The sequence below is a fragment of the Salvelinus fontinalis genome, chromosome 31 (genome assembly GCF_029448725.1).
Source record: "Salvelinus fontinalis isolate EN_2023a chromosome 31, ASM2944872v1, whole genome shotgun sequence".
NCBI classification, from domain to species: Eukaryota; Metazoa; Chordata; class Actinopteri; order Salmoniformes; family Salmonidae; genus Salvelinus; species Salvelinus fontinalis.
In genome coordinates this window covers 36180494-36196146 of record NC_074695.1, presented here as the reverse complement: position 1 = coordinate 36196146, position 15653 = coordinate 36180494, and the positions used below count along the sequence as shown (strand labels likewise).

The 15653-nt window shown below is 41.5% G+C and overlaps 1 protein-coding gene across 1 annotated transcript; it reads left to right on the top strand.

The window, feature by feature from the left end:
* Positions 1 to 1391: 1391 nt before the first annotated feature.
* LOC129830132 (properdin-like) lies at positions 1392 to 10270 on the top strand. The gene is made up of 10 exons (XM_055892409.1): positions 1392 to 1511; positions 6874 to 7018; positions 7136 to 7317; positions 7415 to 7585; positions 7712 to 7906; positions 8052 to 8225; positions 8540 to 8728; positions 9476 to 9587; positions 9814 to 9940; positions 10026 to 10270. Exons 1-9 carry the CDS (start codon positions 1457 to 1459, stop codon positions 9938 to 9940), a joined length of 1350 nt encoding a protein of 449 aa, XP_055748384.1. The 5' UTR covers positions 1392 to 1456; the 3' UTR covers positions 10026 to 10270.
* Positions 10271 to 15653: the final 5383 nt, after the last annotated feature.

The window sequence follows — 15653 nt, the reverse complement described above, 5'->3', positions numbered from 1 at the left end:
AATTACTAAATAAATCACAGACAATGTCACCAGCAAAGCACCCCCCACACCATCACACCTCCTCCTCCATGCTTCACGGTGGGAACCACATGCGGAGATCATCCGTTCACCTACTCTGCGTCTCGCAAAGACACAGCGGTTGGAACCAAAAATCTCAAATTTGGACTCAAAGAACAGATTTCCACAGGCTAATGCTTGTGTTTCTTGGCCCAACAGGTCTCTTTTTCTTATTGGTGTCCTTTAGTAGTGGTTTCTTTGCAGCAATTCGACCATGAAGGCCTGATTCACGCAGTCTCCTCTGAACAGTTGATGTTGAGATGTGTCTGTTACTTGAACTCTGTGAAGCATTTATTTGGGCTGCAATCTGAGGTGCAGTTAAATCTAATGAACTTATCCTCTGAAGCAAAGGTAACTCTGGGTCTTTCTTTCCTTTGGCGGTCCTCATGAGAGCCAGTTTCATATCGCTTGATGGTTTTTGCAACCGCACTTGAAGAAACTTTAAAAGTTCTTGAAATTTTCTGGATTGACTGACCTTCATGTCTTAAAGTAATGATGGACTGTCATATATTTGAGCTGTTCTTGCCATAATATAGACTTGGTATTTTACAAAATAGGGGCTAACTTCTGTATACCACTCCTACCTTGTCACAACACAACTGTCTGGCTCAAACGCATTAAGAAGGAAATCATCTTCATAAATTAACTTTTAACAAGGCACACCTGTTAATTGAAATGCATTCCAGGTGACTACCTCATAAAGCTGCTTGAGAGAATGCCAAGAGTGTGCAAAGCTGTCATCACGGCAAAGGATGGCCCCTTTTGAAGAATCAAAAATGTCAACACTTCTTTGGTTAGTACATGATTCCATATGTGTTATTTCATAGTGTTGATGTCTTCACTATTATTCTGCAATGTAGAAAATAGTAAAAATAAATACAAACCCTGGAATTAACAGGTGTGTCCAAACTTTTGACTGGTACTGTCTCACAGGTTTGGACAGTACAGTACAGCACAGTAGAGTTTAGTACAGTACAATGGTACATTATACTGTACTTTACTGTACTGCACTCTACTGTATTGTACTCTACTGTACTGCACTGTATGCTGTACTGTCCAAACTTGTGAAACATAGACATCTATGATTGACCAAATCTGAACCAAACATGTTTGTGCCAAATCAAGGCCCGTCCAGACCGGACCAAAAATCTACATCCATGGACGTTGAAATCAAGGCCGGTCCGGACCAGAAAAAAAAGAGGTCTGGACCAAATAAAAGACAGCCAAAAGACACCGGCGTCGGTCTGTGCTTACTGGGGAGTTTATTAACTTTACAGGAATGGGAAGCACATCTTTCCTGTTTTTTTCCAATAAAGTGAAACATTAACCAGATAAGCCTGCTAGAGAGAGTGGACAGAGCTTACAGTAAGAAGTACTAGGCTTAGACAAAGACAGAGAAATGGTGCAGTTGTTGTGGGCTTCATTAGTGTTGCTGATGACAGTAAGGGAATCAGGTCAGTGCCTTTACTATTGTTGTTTAAGTAACACTAGAATAAATGTGATATTTAAAAAATATTTATTTGTGAACACAACACTTCACTATAATGCTAGACACCACGTTACTTTTCAATTCTGACTCGGCATCATAACTGAGACGAATGGCATAAGTGATGCTTTTAATAATTTTATCTCGGCAGACTTTTTGTTTGAGAGACACGGTGGTTGAATTGACCCTGGTCAGTCAATCAACTGCTCTTCCTTCTGCTAGCCTCAAGCCAACATGACGGTTAACTCGTCAACTTCTAGTGAATCTCTGTTTTCATTTCAACAATTTACTACCTGTGATGTGCTAGATGCCTTGCTTAAAATTGATGTAAAAAAAAAAAAAATCCACTGAGGCTGATGTGCTTGATCCATTTTTGCTGCAGTTCTCGGCCACCCTGATTGATGAATCATTAACCCATATTTTTAATCTGACGATTATATCTGGTACTATCCCCAAGATTTGGAATCCGGCCCATGTACTACCCCTTCACAAAGCAAGTGACCCTTGTGACCTAAATAATTATCGCCCATTTTTTTTATTTCTTGCCTAGCTAAAATATGTGAATCCTTGATTCATTCTCAGCTAAGATCTTTCTCATCTTTGAAATGTATTCTAAATGTAAATCAGTTGGGTTTTAGATCAGGTCATAGCACTATCTCTGCTGCATCCCTAGTTATAAATGATGTGGTTAACTGTATAGGATTCCTTCCAAACCACTCATTGTTGAATTTGGGATTTCCAACTTGTTGTGTAATGTTTATGTCCAATGGCCGATGAGCACCGATACGTTTAATCTATCATTTCTCTTCATATGACAAGGATTGAAAAAGATTTTCCAGTATATAGTCAACTTGATTCATGATGATGACTGCTTGTCTAGCTTGCTAGCTAAGTTTTTGAAAGTATGATGTTGACATGATCAGTCCAATCAAAGCTACGGTAAATAAAACAAAAAAAATTCTGTGGCCAGTAACCTTGAGCCTTCTCGGATGGGCACTTCTAATGTTAATCTACGGCAGCACCCAAGGGGCTTGAATTATCAAGCTCTCCCCGTAAATGGGGTGACGTAGTGTCCCCATGCGTGACAGAACACTGAGCCATTCATAGCGCAACAAGAGAACATTACCAACCCCTACACTCCTTTTTTTCCGCTGGCTGCCCCACCACCACAGAAAGCATTGAGCTAGGCTGAAACACCTGTTTTTTTAAGCTGCCTTACTCAAGAAAGCAAAAAAGAGACAATGTTTGTATGCAGCTTCACTAAATCAATGATTTTCTTTTAACATTGTTTTCAAACTGATATGTAACAAGTACAGTGCATTGCAAAATTATTCACCCCCCTTGGCCTTTTTCCTATTTTGTTTCATTACAACCTGTAATTTAAATAGGTTTTTATTTGGATTTCATGTAATGGACATACACAAAATAGTCCAAATTGGTGAAGTGAAATAAAAATTAACTTGTTTCAAAAAATTATAACAAATAAAAAACGTTAAAGTCGTGCGTGCATATGTATTCACCCCCTTTGCTATGAAGCCCCTAAATAAGATCTGGTGCAACCAATTACCTTCAGAAGTCACATAATTAGTTAAATAAAGTCCACCTGTGTACAATCGAAGTGTCACATGATTTGTCACATGACCTCAGTATATATACACTGTTCTGAATGGCCCCGGAGTCTGCAACACCACTAAGCAAGGGGCACCACCAAGCAAGCGGCACTATGAAGACCAAGGAGCTCTCCAAATAGGTCAGGGACAAAGTTGTGGAGAAGTACAGATCAGGGTTGGGTTATAAAAAAATATCTGAAACTTTGAACATCCCATCGAGCACCATTAAATCCATTATTCAAAAATAGAAAGAAAATGGCACCACAACAAACCTGCCAAGAGAGGGCCGCCCACCAAAACTCACAGACCAGGCAGAGGGCATTAATCAGAGAGGCAACAAAGAGACCAATGATAACCCTGAAGGAGCTGCAAAGCTCCACAGCGGAGATTGGAGTATCTGTCCATAGGACCACTTTAAGCCGTACACTCCACAAAACTGGGCTTTACGGAAGAGTGGCCAGGAAAAAGCCATTGCTTAAAGAAAATAATAAGCAAACACGTTTGTTGTTTGCCAAAAGGCATGTATGTGGGAGACTCCCCAAACATATGGAAGAAGGTACTCTGGTCACATGAGACTAAAATTGAGCTTTTTGGCCATCAAGGAAAACGCTATGTCTGGCGCAAACCCAACACCTCTCATCACCCCGAGAACACCATCCCCACAGTGAAGCATGATGGTGGCAGCATCATGCTGTGGGGATGTTTTTCATCGGCAGGGACTTGGAAACTGGTCAGAATTGAAGGAATGATGTATGGCGCTAAATGCAAGGATATTCTTGAGGGAAACCTGTTTCAGTCTTCCAGAGATTTGAGACTGGGACGGAGGTTCACCTTCCAGCAGGACAATGACCCTAAGCATACTGCTAAAGCAACACTCGAGTGGTTTAAGGGGAAACATTTACATGTCTTGGAATGGCCTTTGCATCTTCAAAGTGGTAGTCAGGTTGTGTAAATCAAAAGATACAAACCCCCAAAATCTATTTTAATTCCAGGTTGTAAGGCAACAAAATAGGAAAAATGCCAAATGGGGTGAATACTTTCGCAAGCCACCGTCTAAATGCCAAAATAACATGCAACACAGGGAGGAATAAATAAATATATTTATTTTGTAGCTAAACAGGTGGGGCTCAAACAGGTTGGGCTCTGCCCCACCTGCCCTTAATGACGGGTCGTCATTAACTACCTTCACTCCAACAGTCTACCTTCACTGTTTTACAGAAAAACTTTATTGACCTGAAATTAATATTGAATACAGGTAAAACTAAGTCTGTTGTTGTCTAGAGCTCATACAAATAATTAATATGTACATATGTACTTTGGATGGTGTCTATATTGATCGTGTCCCTGATTACAAATATCTGGGCATCTGGATAGATGAAAAGCTGTCTTTTAAAATGCATAATGATGAGTTACTTAAGAAGCTGAGAGTAAATATGTATTCTGTAGAAATAGGTCATGCCTTTTGCAAAATAGTAGAAGTAAAAGGCAGATTATTTAGTTGACATTCTTATTAGTCCTAGACTATGACGACATCATATGTATAAATGCAACTCCCACTTTATTAAAGCCGTTAGATGCAGTTTATCAAGGGCACTTTATTACGGGCGACAGTTTCGGTACTCATCCCTGCATTCTCTACCTGAAATTTGCTTGGCCCTCGTTGATGTCACGTAGGTTGATACATCGCTATGTTTTCATGTATGAAGCCCGTTTACAAAAACTTGACTAACTAACATCATTACTAAACTTTAGACTTACCCGGTCTAAGGGATGGCTAACTCTGGAAATTCCTTCGGTCGTTGAGTTAACAAAAATCTGATTTACCTTTCTTACACCTTATCTGTGGAACAATCTTCTAAATGTTCTTAAATTACTGACCTTAATCATGACCATGTTTTTCTCTTTGCTTGCATTTTTTTTGATGTGTGTATTTTCTGTAACTCAGCACGTGGCAAATAAAGTTTGATTTGATCTGTCAAAGACACCTTGGTGTCAGTATGACTCCCTGATAAACTAAAGGTTCAGTAAAAAATACATATGGTGAAATACTAGAAAAATGATTGAAGCATTGATTAGAATCTATGAATGTTCTACAGTTGAAGTCGGAAGTTAATATACACTTAGGTTGGAGTCATTAAAACTCGTTTTTCAACCACTCCACAAATGTCTTGTTAACAAACTATAGTTTTGGCAAGTCGGTTAGGACATCTACTTTGTGCATGACAAGTCATTTTGCCAACAATTGTTTACAGACAGATTATTTCACTGTATCACAATTCCAGTGGGTCAGAAGTTTACGTACACTAAGTTGACTGTGCCTTTAAACAACTTGGAAAATTCCAGAAAATGTTGTCATGGCTTTAGAAGCTTCTGAAGGGCTAATTGACAAAATTTGAGTCAATTGGAGGTGTACCTGTGGATATATTACAAGGCCTACCTTCAAACTCAGTGTCTCTTTGCTTGACATCATGGGAAAATCAGAAGAAATTAGTCAAAACCTCAGAAAATAAATTGTAGACCTCCACAAGTCTGGTTCATCCTCGGGAGCAATTTCCAAACGCCTGAAGGTACCACGTTCATCTGTACAAACAATAGTACGCAAATATAAACACCATGGGACCACGCAGCCGTCATACCGCTCAGGAAGGAGATGCGTTCTGTCTCCTAGAGATGAACGTACTTTGGTGCGAAAAGTGCAAATCAATCTCAGAACAACAGCAAAGGACCTTGTGAAGATGCTGTAGGAAACAGGTACAAAAGTATCTATATCCACAGTAAAACGAGTCCTATATTGACATAACCTGGAAGGCTGCTCAGTAAGGAAGAAGCCACTGCTCCAAAACTGCCATAAAAAAGCCAGACTACGATTTGCAACTGAACATGGGGACAAAGATCGTACTTTTGGGAGGAAAGTCCTCTGGTCTGATGAAACAAAAACAGAACTGCTTGGCCACAATGACCATCGTTATATTTGGAGGAAAAAGGGGGAGGCTTGCAAGCTGAAGAACACCATCCCAACCGTGAAGCACGGGGGTGGCAGCATCATGTTGTGGGGGTGCTTTGCTGCAGGAGGGACTGGTGCACTTCACAAAATAGATGGCATCACGAGGTAGAAAAATTATGTGGATATATTGAAGCAACATCTCACGATATCAGTCAAGTTAAATCTTGGTCGCAAATGGGTCTTCCAAATGGACAATGACCCCAAGCATAGTTGTGGCAAAATGGCTTAAGGACAACAAAGTCAAGGTATTGGAGTGGCCATCACAAAGCCCTGACCTCAATCCTATAGAAAATTTGTGGCAGAACTGAAAAAGCGTGTGCGAGCAAGGAGGCCTACAAACCTGACTCAGTTACACCAGCTCTGTCAGGAGGAATGGGCCAAAATTCACCCAACTTATTGTGGGAAGCTTGTGGAAGGCTACCCAAAATGTTTGACCCAAGTTAAACAATTTTTAAAGGCAATGCTACCAAATACTAATTGAGTGTATGTAAACTTCTGATCCACTGGGAATGTGATGAAAGAAATAAAAGCTGAAATAAATCATTCTCTCTACTACTATTCTGACATTTCAGATTGTTAAAATAAAGTGGTGATCCTAACTGACCTAAGACAGGGAATTTTTACTTGGATTAAATGTCAGGAATTGTGAAAAACTGAGTTTAAATGCATTTGGCTGAGGTATGTAAATTTCCGACTTCAACTGTATATGTTTCCAGTATCACAGGAGGTGAACTGTTACAGCAGCTTTGATTCTGGAATTTGTGATGATCTCTGGCTACTGGGAGAAGTGACAATGGATGACTGTTGTCTTAACCCTCACTACGGATACATTGGAGCAGACGGAAAATGCAAGTCTTGTGGGTGAGTACAGAATAATACAAAATGCTCTGAGACCAGGTTGGTGTCAATGAGTTTCAGATTTGAACATCCAATGTCCCAGTGCAGGATGTGATTTGTTGTGTTTTTTGACACCTGTAGCCCACCTTCATGGTCTGAATGGACTGCTTGGGGCCGCTGCTCTGTCTCCTGTAAGGAGGGAGTTTCGCAGAGACGACGAGAATGCCAGGGACAGGGAAAATGTGCTCAGACGACTATCCGTACAGAGATTCAGAAACTCGCATTAGAGACCAAAGTCTGCATTGATTCAAGCTGTTGTCCAGGTACATACCCTCTAACAGACAGGGAACATAAATTAAAAAATATCAGAAGTCAAAGTATTTTGGGCCTCTTTTGATGATCTTGCCTAACATTTTTAAGAACAAGGCCAATGGAGTAAGTGGGGTCAGTGGCAGCCCTGCTCAGTGACTTGTAATAAGGGCGTAAGAAACAGAGTGAGGACATGCACCGAACCCAAACCTACATGTGGAGGCAGCTGTGACGGTCCAAGTGAAGAGAAGGAACCATGCGTGGTTGATTCCATCTGTCCAAGTAAAGACCATCAGGATTTAGACAATACACACTATTCCTTCACGTGTAGTAACCATCACCATACATGATACAAGTTTGGCATGTCTTTCCAGGAGTAAGTCGGCTCTCCTCTTCTTTTGACTGTAGCTCATGGTGGTTGGTCTAACTGGGACGGCTGGCAGCCATGCTCAGGCACTTGTGGTGGGGAGAATTTACCCAGACCTACACAGCGGCGCAACAGATCATGCAACGACCCACCACCGTCCTCAGTGCCTCCTGGTGACGAATGCCCTGGGTTAGGGAGCAACACTAGGACCTGTGATGAGCTTCCTTTCTGTCCTGGCAAGTGGCATGGCAAAGCGATCTTATTTTCCTCTGAGGGTCTGACTGCTACCCTAAAGTGTTTGCTTGTTTACATACACAGAATGTAGCAATGGCATGTACTCATACTGTATGTGAAACCAACCTCCCTCTTTATCCTCAACAGTGAATGGTAACTGGGGGCCGTGGGGCCCCCCTAGCTCCTGCTCCATTACCTGTGGGGTGGGGATTCAGGAAATGCTCAGACAGTGTAACAACCCAGCCCCTAAACATGGAGGTCTGCCCTGCTTTGGATCCAATAAAGACCAAAAAATCTGCAATACCAAAAACCATTGCCCAGGTAAATACTGACAGCCAGAGGAGAACCCATTTCCTCTGCCAATTTCATCAATTATTAACATTTGAGCAAATATTGTTTTTAGCAGAATAGCCATTTGATAAAATGTTGCCTCTCTTAGAAGGATTATAGCCGTCAACAGCTGATGTTCAGTTTAGATGTTTATTTCATCACTGTAATTAGAATAATATTATACACTTTTACAGTAATACTATTACTGTATATGGTACTCTGTAGTGAAAACATTGTATCCGTCTAGTCCTCCTAACAACTGAAAGACTTCCCATGAGGATAATAGTTATTTCTTTGTCCAACAGTGGATGGTCAGTGGTCGCAGTGGGGGAGATGGGAAGAATGTAAATCTAATAGAGGAAAAATTCGTTGTCGAAAAATTGGTGGACAGCAAAGACGGCAAAGATGGTGTGAACACACAGGTTTTGATGGGAAGACGTGTGAAGGAAAGATTACAGACTACAGGGCCTGCTATGACATTAAGTTATGTGACTGTGAGTTAAACAAGTTTTAGCTTCCATTTATTAAGCTGTGTTGTTTGCTTTCTTTCATTACATTTTATTCAGCCCAAGTGTTGTATGTTTTTGCAGTGATAATTGGATTATACAAATTATGCATTTCATATGCAGTAGGCTAAAGGCATCCACATGCATAGGTTTGGTTTGCTCCTTGCTGAACTCAGCTAGGCGAAGTGATCTTCTGTGTTCAAGGCATGCTCCCTTAAAATACCTTCGCTTGAAAAACAAGACAAAAGTGGCAGTATTACTGTTTGTCCCACTTGAGACGCCGTAGCAACAAGTACACTTCCTGAAAATAGTCCAAATTAATCCTAGATAACTCAATAAATTTGTAATTAATTTTGACGTTTTTGCAGAGGAGGTCTTAGTCTCGCAATTGGACATTTAACTAAGATGTTTGGGGCAGTATTTCTCAAATGAGAAAATGTGTATGAAAACTAGTCATTTGTTGTTGAATGACAAATACTTCATAGAAGAATCCCTACTGTTGACCAATCACAGATGAAGGGGCGTAGACTTCAGCTACCAAACTCCAACAAGCCTAAAAAAATATATTGTGTGCGTGAACAGCCAGATAAAATACAGCCTAATGCTGCCGAATCCCAAAATGAACAAAAACGTCACAAAATGTTTTCATAATATACATGTGAACTGTTTAGACTGGGAAGAAAATGGTAAGCTTAAGAAGTAATATTCCTCACATAATGCTTCACTTGTGTTTAGTTGATGGTAAGTGGAGTGAATGGAGTGAGTGGAGTCAGTGTGAGCCCCCCTGTGGAGAAGGAGCCAAAAGGACCAGAGAACGAACGTGCATACCGGATCTGTCCAAATATGAGTAAGGAGACTGTATAACATATACTATTCCCTGATTAACCAAGTAGTTTGTGTGTATCTGCTCCTATGCCTCTTAATAAATAGGCTACATATGATTTATGCATGGCTTGGTCTCTGTGGCACATTCAGGATTATCCGGTGCAGTGTGAAATCTATGCACTCTGCTGTGTTTTGCTGTGTCAGATGTAAATTAGGTGAATCTAACTTTTTATTTGTTTCCTTGCCAGTGAGACAGTAGGGTTTCATATTAAGGTTAAAGCATACTTTGATGGGACACCATTTGCGAACTGTACACTGTTGAAGGACCCAAAACAAAGTCTGGCCTGTATGAATGTTCCTCCATGTGACACATAGGTAATATCTTATTAACACTGCTTTCAGTTACAATATCAATTTCAAATGGACTTTGGTCAGCTCTAATGTTCTCTCTACATTTCAGAATTTTTTCCGTTTGACTGCTTTGAGGACTTAAGACAACTCAATGTTCAACAACCATCAACCCACAAGTCTGGAGGGGAATACACATTGTCAATTTCTAGCAATGTGATTTCACTGCCTTTGATCATGTGTCTGTGCAGCCTTCATGAACCATCAGTAACACAAAGTAGTTTATTATGACTACACTTTTCATAACAGTGTAATTTCCTGAAGAAATAAAAACATTGTTCACTTCCTTTCAGCTTATTACTTTAGTCTGAGACATTTTTTTATGAGCTAGAGAGATTATGGCAATTAATTCATACAAATTTGGTGAAGTGTTTGACTTTAGGCATTTTAGACCAATTATATGAATATTTCTACTCAAAACGAAAAATGTAACATTATGCAATATTTACTGTAGTTAGACTGGTGTGATGAGCAATGCAGTGAAATGGATTGGTGGTGTGGATGATAATGTGTTGAAAATGCAGTGTATGCCTCTGGTAGTTTTTATTTTTTATTCCTGTGTATTATTCAAACATGTCTGGGAACTCCTGTCTTATACGGGACACCATACAGGAAAGTATCATATTTGCACATTCTTTATTAGCAGAATACTACTTCCACAGTATTATGTGTAACTTCCACAGTATTATGTGTATAGTATGGTTTATTCTACATGGATCTGTTACACTGGAAAGTTATCAAAACACTCTGTTTAGAGTATCTACATAAGTTCAGCAGTTGCCCTCTTCTCATATTACTATGTAGGCTACTTACCAGTGCAATGCTTCCTCCTGAAGCTTTGAATTGGTCATTAGGCAGTAATCTACAGAGTGGTACGAGAAGAGTGCCATCCTCCTGCATCTCACATCTGCCTGTTGTTATTGAACTATGCTTGCTGGACCCATGGGTTGAGGCAAACTATCATCCAGGATGAAGTGTCATGTACTCTACCCATCCTGCCACCTGACTGCACCCGTCTATAACCTGTAATACATGACACACTATAGATTGAAGGGACTTCATCACCCACTGGAGACAGAACCTCACCCAGAGTGCTGTGCATGTTAGTGTGTGGTTAAGACAGCTGAAGTTGTACTCTACATTCAACTTAGAACATAAAACTGTCTTTATAAGCACACCAATATGATACTTACAGCGTAACGTTTTGTCTTTGTAGCACGAACACAACGATTTTTAGTCAATGTATCTACACAAGCTGGGCTATGTTTTTGCAAAGTCCACGTTGTAGCCTTCACCTGTTGGAGGGAGATTAGTAGTTCTGGGCTTTGTCCCACGGGAAAGATCTAACAGCGCACATAAGGAGAGACGAGACAAGACAAGACTAGCCAGTTATGTAATACTGTGTTGTAGGACAGCTGAGCTGACTCAAGACTGGGAATTCAACTCACACTTGATACCTTTTCCACGGTAACATATTTATTTAACCTTTATTTAACTAGGCAAATCAGTTAAGAACAAATTCTTATTTACAATGACAGCCTAGGAACAGGGGGTTAACTTCCTTGTTCAGGGGCAGAAAGACAGATTTTTACCTTGTCAGCTTGAGGGTTTGATCAAGCAACCTTTCGGTTGCTGGCCTAACGGTCTAACCACTAGGCTACCTGCCGCCATTTACATGACGCAATGAAACGTTGAAGCTAAGTTGCATGCTACTTTCATAGCAAGGTGTTGCATGCTACTTTCGTAGCAAGGTGTTGTAGAAAGAGTGTCTTAAAAAACACATCCCTGACACTGGCTCCTGCTATCTTGCCAAAATTGACAGAGAAATATCAGCTACAGTAGATAGGACTGCCAGCTGCAGTTATCAGCAAGCTATGCTAGCTAGCTGCTGTCAGCTTGGCTAAACACAATGTCAGCGCAGGCTTTAGCCTACACATACTGTAGAACTGAATTAGCTCAACATCTTGAGAGATGGCAAGTCAGTCAGGTGGGGATAAGTCCTCAACTTCAAAATTGAGTTATATCAGTAGCAAAGCTAACTTTGCTTATCTCGCTGTACTCACTACTGGCGTAGATAGAACAATGAGACAGATATATTTTACTGGATGTATGAATGTGAATCATCCGGTTGGCGATTCCACTCACTACCAAATATGGTGATGAGACAAAGCCCAGTGGCCGGCAGTGGGAGAAGATGGAGCGAGATCGATTTTGGCCAACATTCTGCTAATTTTCTCATCGATTAAATATTTGATCTCCATACAGTTTTCTGTTTCCAAAACTAAAATCTATAACAAACAGAGTGGATTGCGTTTTGTAGACTTTACCCTTTGCCAACGATTTAAAAAGAAATTGCATTGTTTACAAGGAATGCGAGGGCGAATTGAGTTGCACACGCGCACTTCAAAGAGTAGGCGTTCCCGAATGGGAAGAGGTCTCTCTTTATGTAGTGTTGTGTCTCTCTTGTCGTGATGAGTATTTTGTCCCACTTTTTATTTTACTCAGCCCCGTCCCCGCAGGAGTCCTTTTGGTAGGCCGTCATTGTAAATAAGAATTTATTGCCTGACTTGACTGACTTGCCTAGTTAAATAAAGGTTAAATAAACAAAAATATATAAAATAAATCAATATGCAAATAAATGCTAGAATGCACCAATATGGTCTCAATAGCAAGTGCTTGGCTCTGCCCACATCCTTGTATCACGTTTCAGGGAATACCCTGATGCAGACAGTGTTGAAGTAACAAATCTTTATTACTAGAACAGGGGGCAGGCAAAACAACAGGTCAAGGGCAGGCAGAGGTCAGTAATCCAGATCAGAGTCCAAAAGGTACAGAACGGCAGGCAGTCTCAGGGTCAGGGCAGGGAGAATGGTCAAAACCGGGAAAACAGGAACTTTAGAAAAGACAGGAACAAGGGGAAAAATGCTGGTTGGCTTGACGAACAAAACGAACTGGCAACAGACAAACAGAGAACACAGGTATAAATACGTTTATAGATTATCTCTTGTTATATAAGTGGGGGTGGAGACAATCACAAAGACGAAACAGATCAGGGTGTGACACCTTAGTTGTTCTGCCCACTGTGATTAATTTGCCTCCATTGGAAACGACAGGCTCTGGTCTAGGGTTAGGGTTTGGGTTTGGGTTAGTTATAAGCAATATTTGCTACTGGCCTTGTTTGTTGTGATTGAATGGCAAAGACACACCCAAGAAACACCCACATTAAACCACATCCAAGACAAAAGATCACGTATATAACCACAGTTATGGGAGCTATTGGATCACTCCAATATGGTATCTTTCCGCGAGCAGGCACTACTTCCACCTCGTGTTCTTTTCGAGGCACTGTAGATAACTAACAAAGAGGATTGGAGTGATCCAATAGCTCACAAAACTGTGGTTACATACGTAACCTTTGTTATGTAGCACTATATTGGATCACTCCAATATGATATCATAATACCCGATTAATCAGTGAACTGGGTAAGGGCCAGACATAGTTACTATGTCCCTCTGGGAAGTGGAGGCAACTCCCAGCACAGCCGTTCCGACCTCATTGGTGGGGGACAACAATGATTCGATAGTACCTACAAATATAAGGGCCGGTCCACGTCTGTCAAATAAGAATGAACGGTTAAGACAGAGGTTGACACTCTTATTTGGACCCATTCAGTACTCACTGAAAAGGCATTCACCCTCTTAGTGGAGGTAATAGCCAACAGGAATGCCATGGATAGGTGCTTCAAAGTCATCAACTCTAGGGACTCGAGGGCGGCTTAGCAATCGCTGACAGCACCACGTCAACGTTTCAGTTTGGCACCGAGCGGGCCATTGCTGGTCACATACGTCGAACTCACTTCATAAATTTGGCGAGCAATGTGTAGCCAGCCATGGGTCCCTCTTGGCCTTTGTCATGACATGCTGAGATAGCGGCTAAATACACTCTCAATGTGGATTCCACTCGGCAGTAAACACTGCACAATACTGTATAATAGTTAAGATTACTACGGACCTACAGTATCAGCCTTTGTCTCATACACTATCTGAATGAAGGAGAGGAGACACAAATGGTTGTAGCTTTTCCATGAGGAAAAATAATTAAGCCAACAGTGTAAACTGCCAGACAGTGAAGGGGCAGGGCATTCTACCTCACACACGTTTATATCTTATTTCTTGCTTTATACGTGTGGGTCGGCTGTAACTCACGTCACGTTTATAGATTATCTCTTGAAAAATAAGTGGGGGTGGAGGTTGGCAGGACTTAAGGGAAAGTGTGTTTATAACCGTGCTTAGTCCTGCAATGGTCACCTCTCGTTATTCTAGCTACTTTGCATAGCTCGTTATCTAGCTCACTCTCGGGGGGGAGCTGCAAGTCCGCCAGAGCGAAACATACAGTCTCCCGATCTTGCGGGTTAGGCAAGGTCCCCGAACCCAACAGCTATAACTGGGAGGGTTCCGGTGGACAGACAAGTCACACAAACTACTAAGACAAAATCAAATCAAATTGTATTGGTCACATTCACATATTTAGCAGATGTTATTGCGGGTGTAGCAAAATGCTTGTGTGTTCCTAGCTCCAACAGTACAGTAGTATCTAACAGTTCACAACAATGCACACAAATCTAAAAGTAAAAGAATGGAATTAAAAAATATATAAATATTAGGACGAGCAATGTCAGAGTGGCATTGACTAAAATACAGTATATACATATGAAATGAGTAAAACAGTATGTAAACATTATTATAGTGACTAGTGTTCCATCATTAAAGTGACCAGTGATTCCATGTCTACTGTATGTACATAGGGCAACAGCTTCTAAGGTGCAGGGTTGTGTAACCAGTTGGTAGCCGGGCTAGTGGTGGCTACTTAACAGTCTGATGGCCTTGAGATAGAAGCTGTTTTTCAGTCTCTCGGTCCCAGCTTTGATGCACCTGTACTGACCTCGCCTTCTGGATGATAGCGGGGTGAACAGGCCGTGGTTCGGGTAGTTGATGTCCTTGATGATCTTTTTGGCATTCCTGTGACGTCGGGGGCTGTAGGTGTACTGTAGGATAGACAGCGTGCCCCCGGTGATGCATTGGGCAGACTGCACCTCCCTCTGGAGAGCCCTGCGGTTGCGGGCGGTGCAGTTGCCGTACCAGGCGGTGGTACAGCCCTACAGAATCTGTAAGAGTTTGTGAGGGTCTTATGGGCCAAGCCTTATTTCTTACTGCATACCTTACTGCATTCTTACTGCATTCTCATGTAGGTGTTCCTTTTTGGCCAGGTGGGTAAGGGCAGTGTGGAGTGCAATAGAGGCTGCTTCATCTGTGGATCTGTTGGGGCGGTATGCAAATTGGAGTGGGTCTAGGATTTCTTGGATAATGGTGTTGATGTGAGCCATGACCAGCCTTTCAAAGCACTTCATGGCTACAGACGTGAGTGCTACGGGTCGGTAGTCATTTAGGCAGGTTAGCTAAGTGTTCTTGGGCACAGGGACTGTGGTGGTCTGCTTGAAACATGTTGGTATTACAGACTCAGACAGGGAGAGGTTGAAAATGTCAGTGAAGACACTTGCCAGTTGGTCAGCGCATGCTCGTAGTACATGTCCTGGTAATCCATCTGGCCCTGTGAATGTTGACCTGTTTAAAGGTCTTACATCGGCTGCGGAGAGCGTGATCACACAGTCTTCTGGGACAG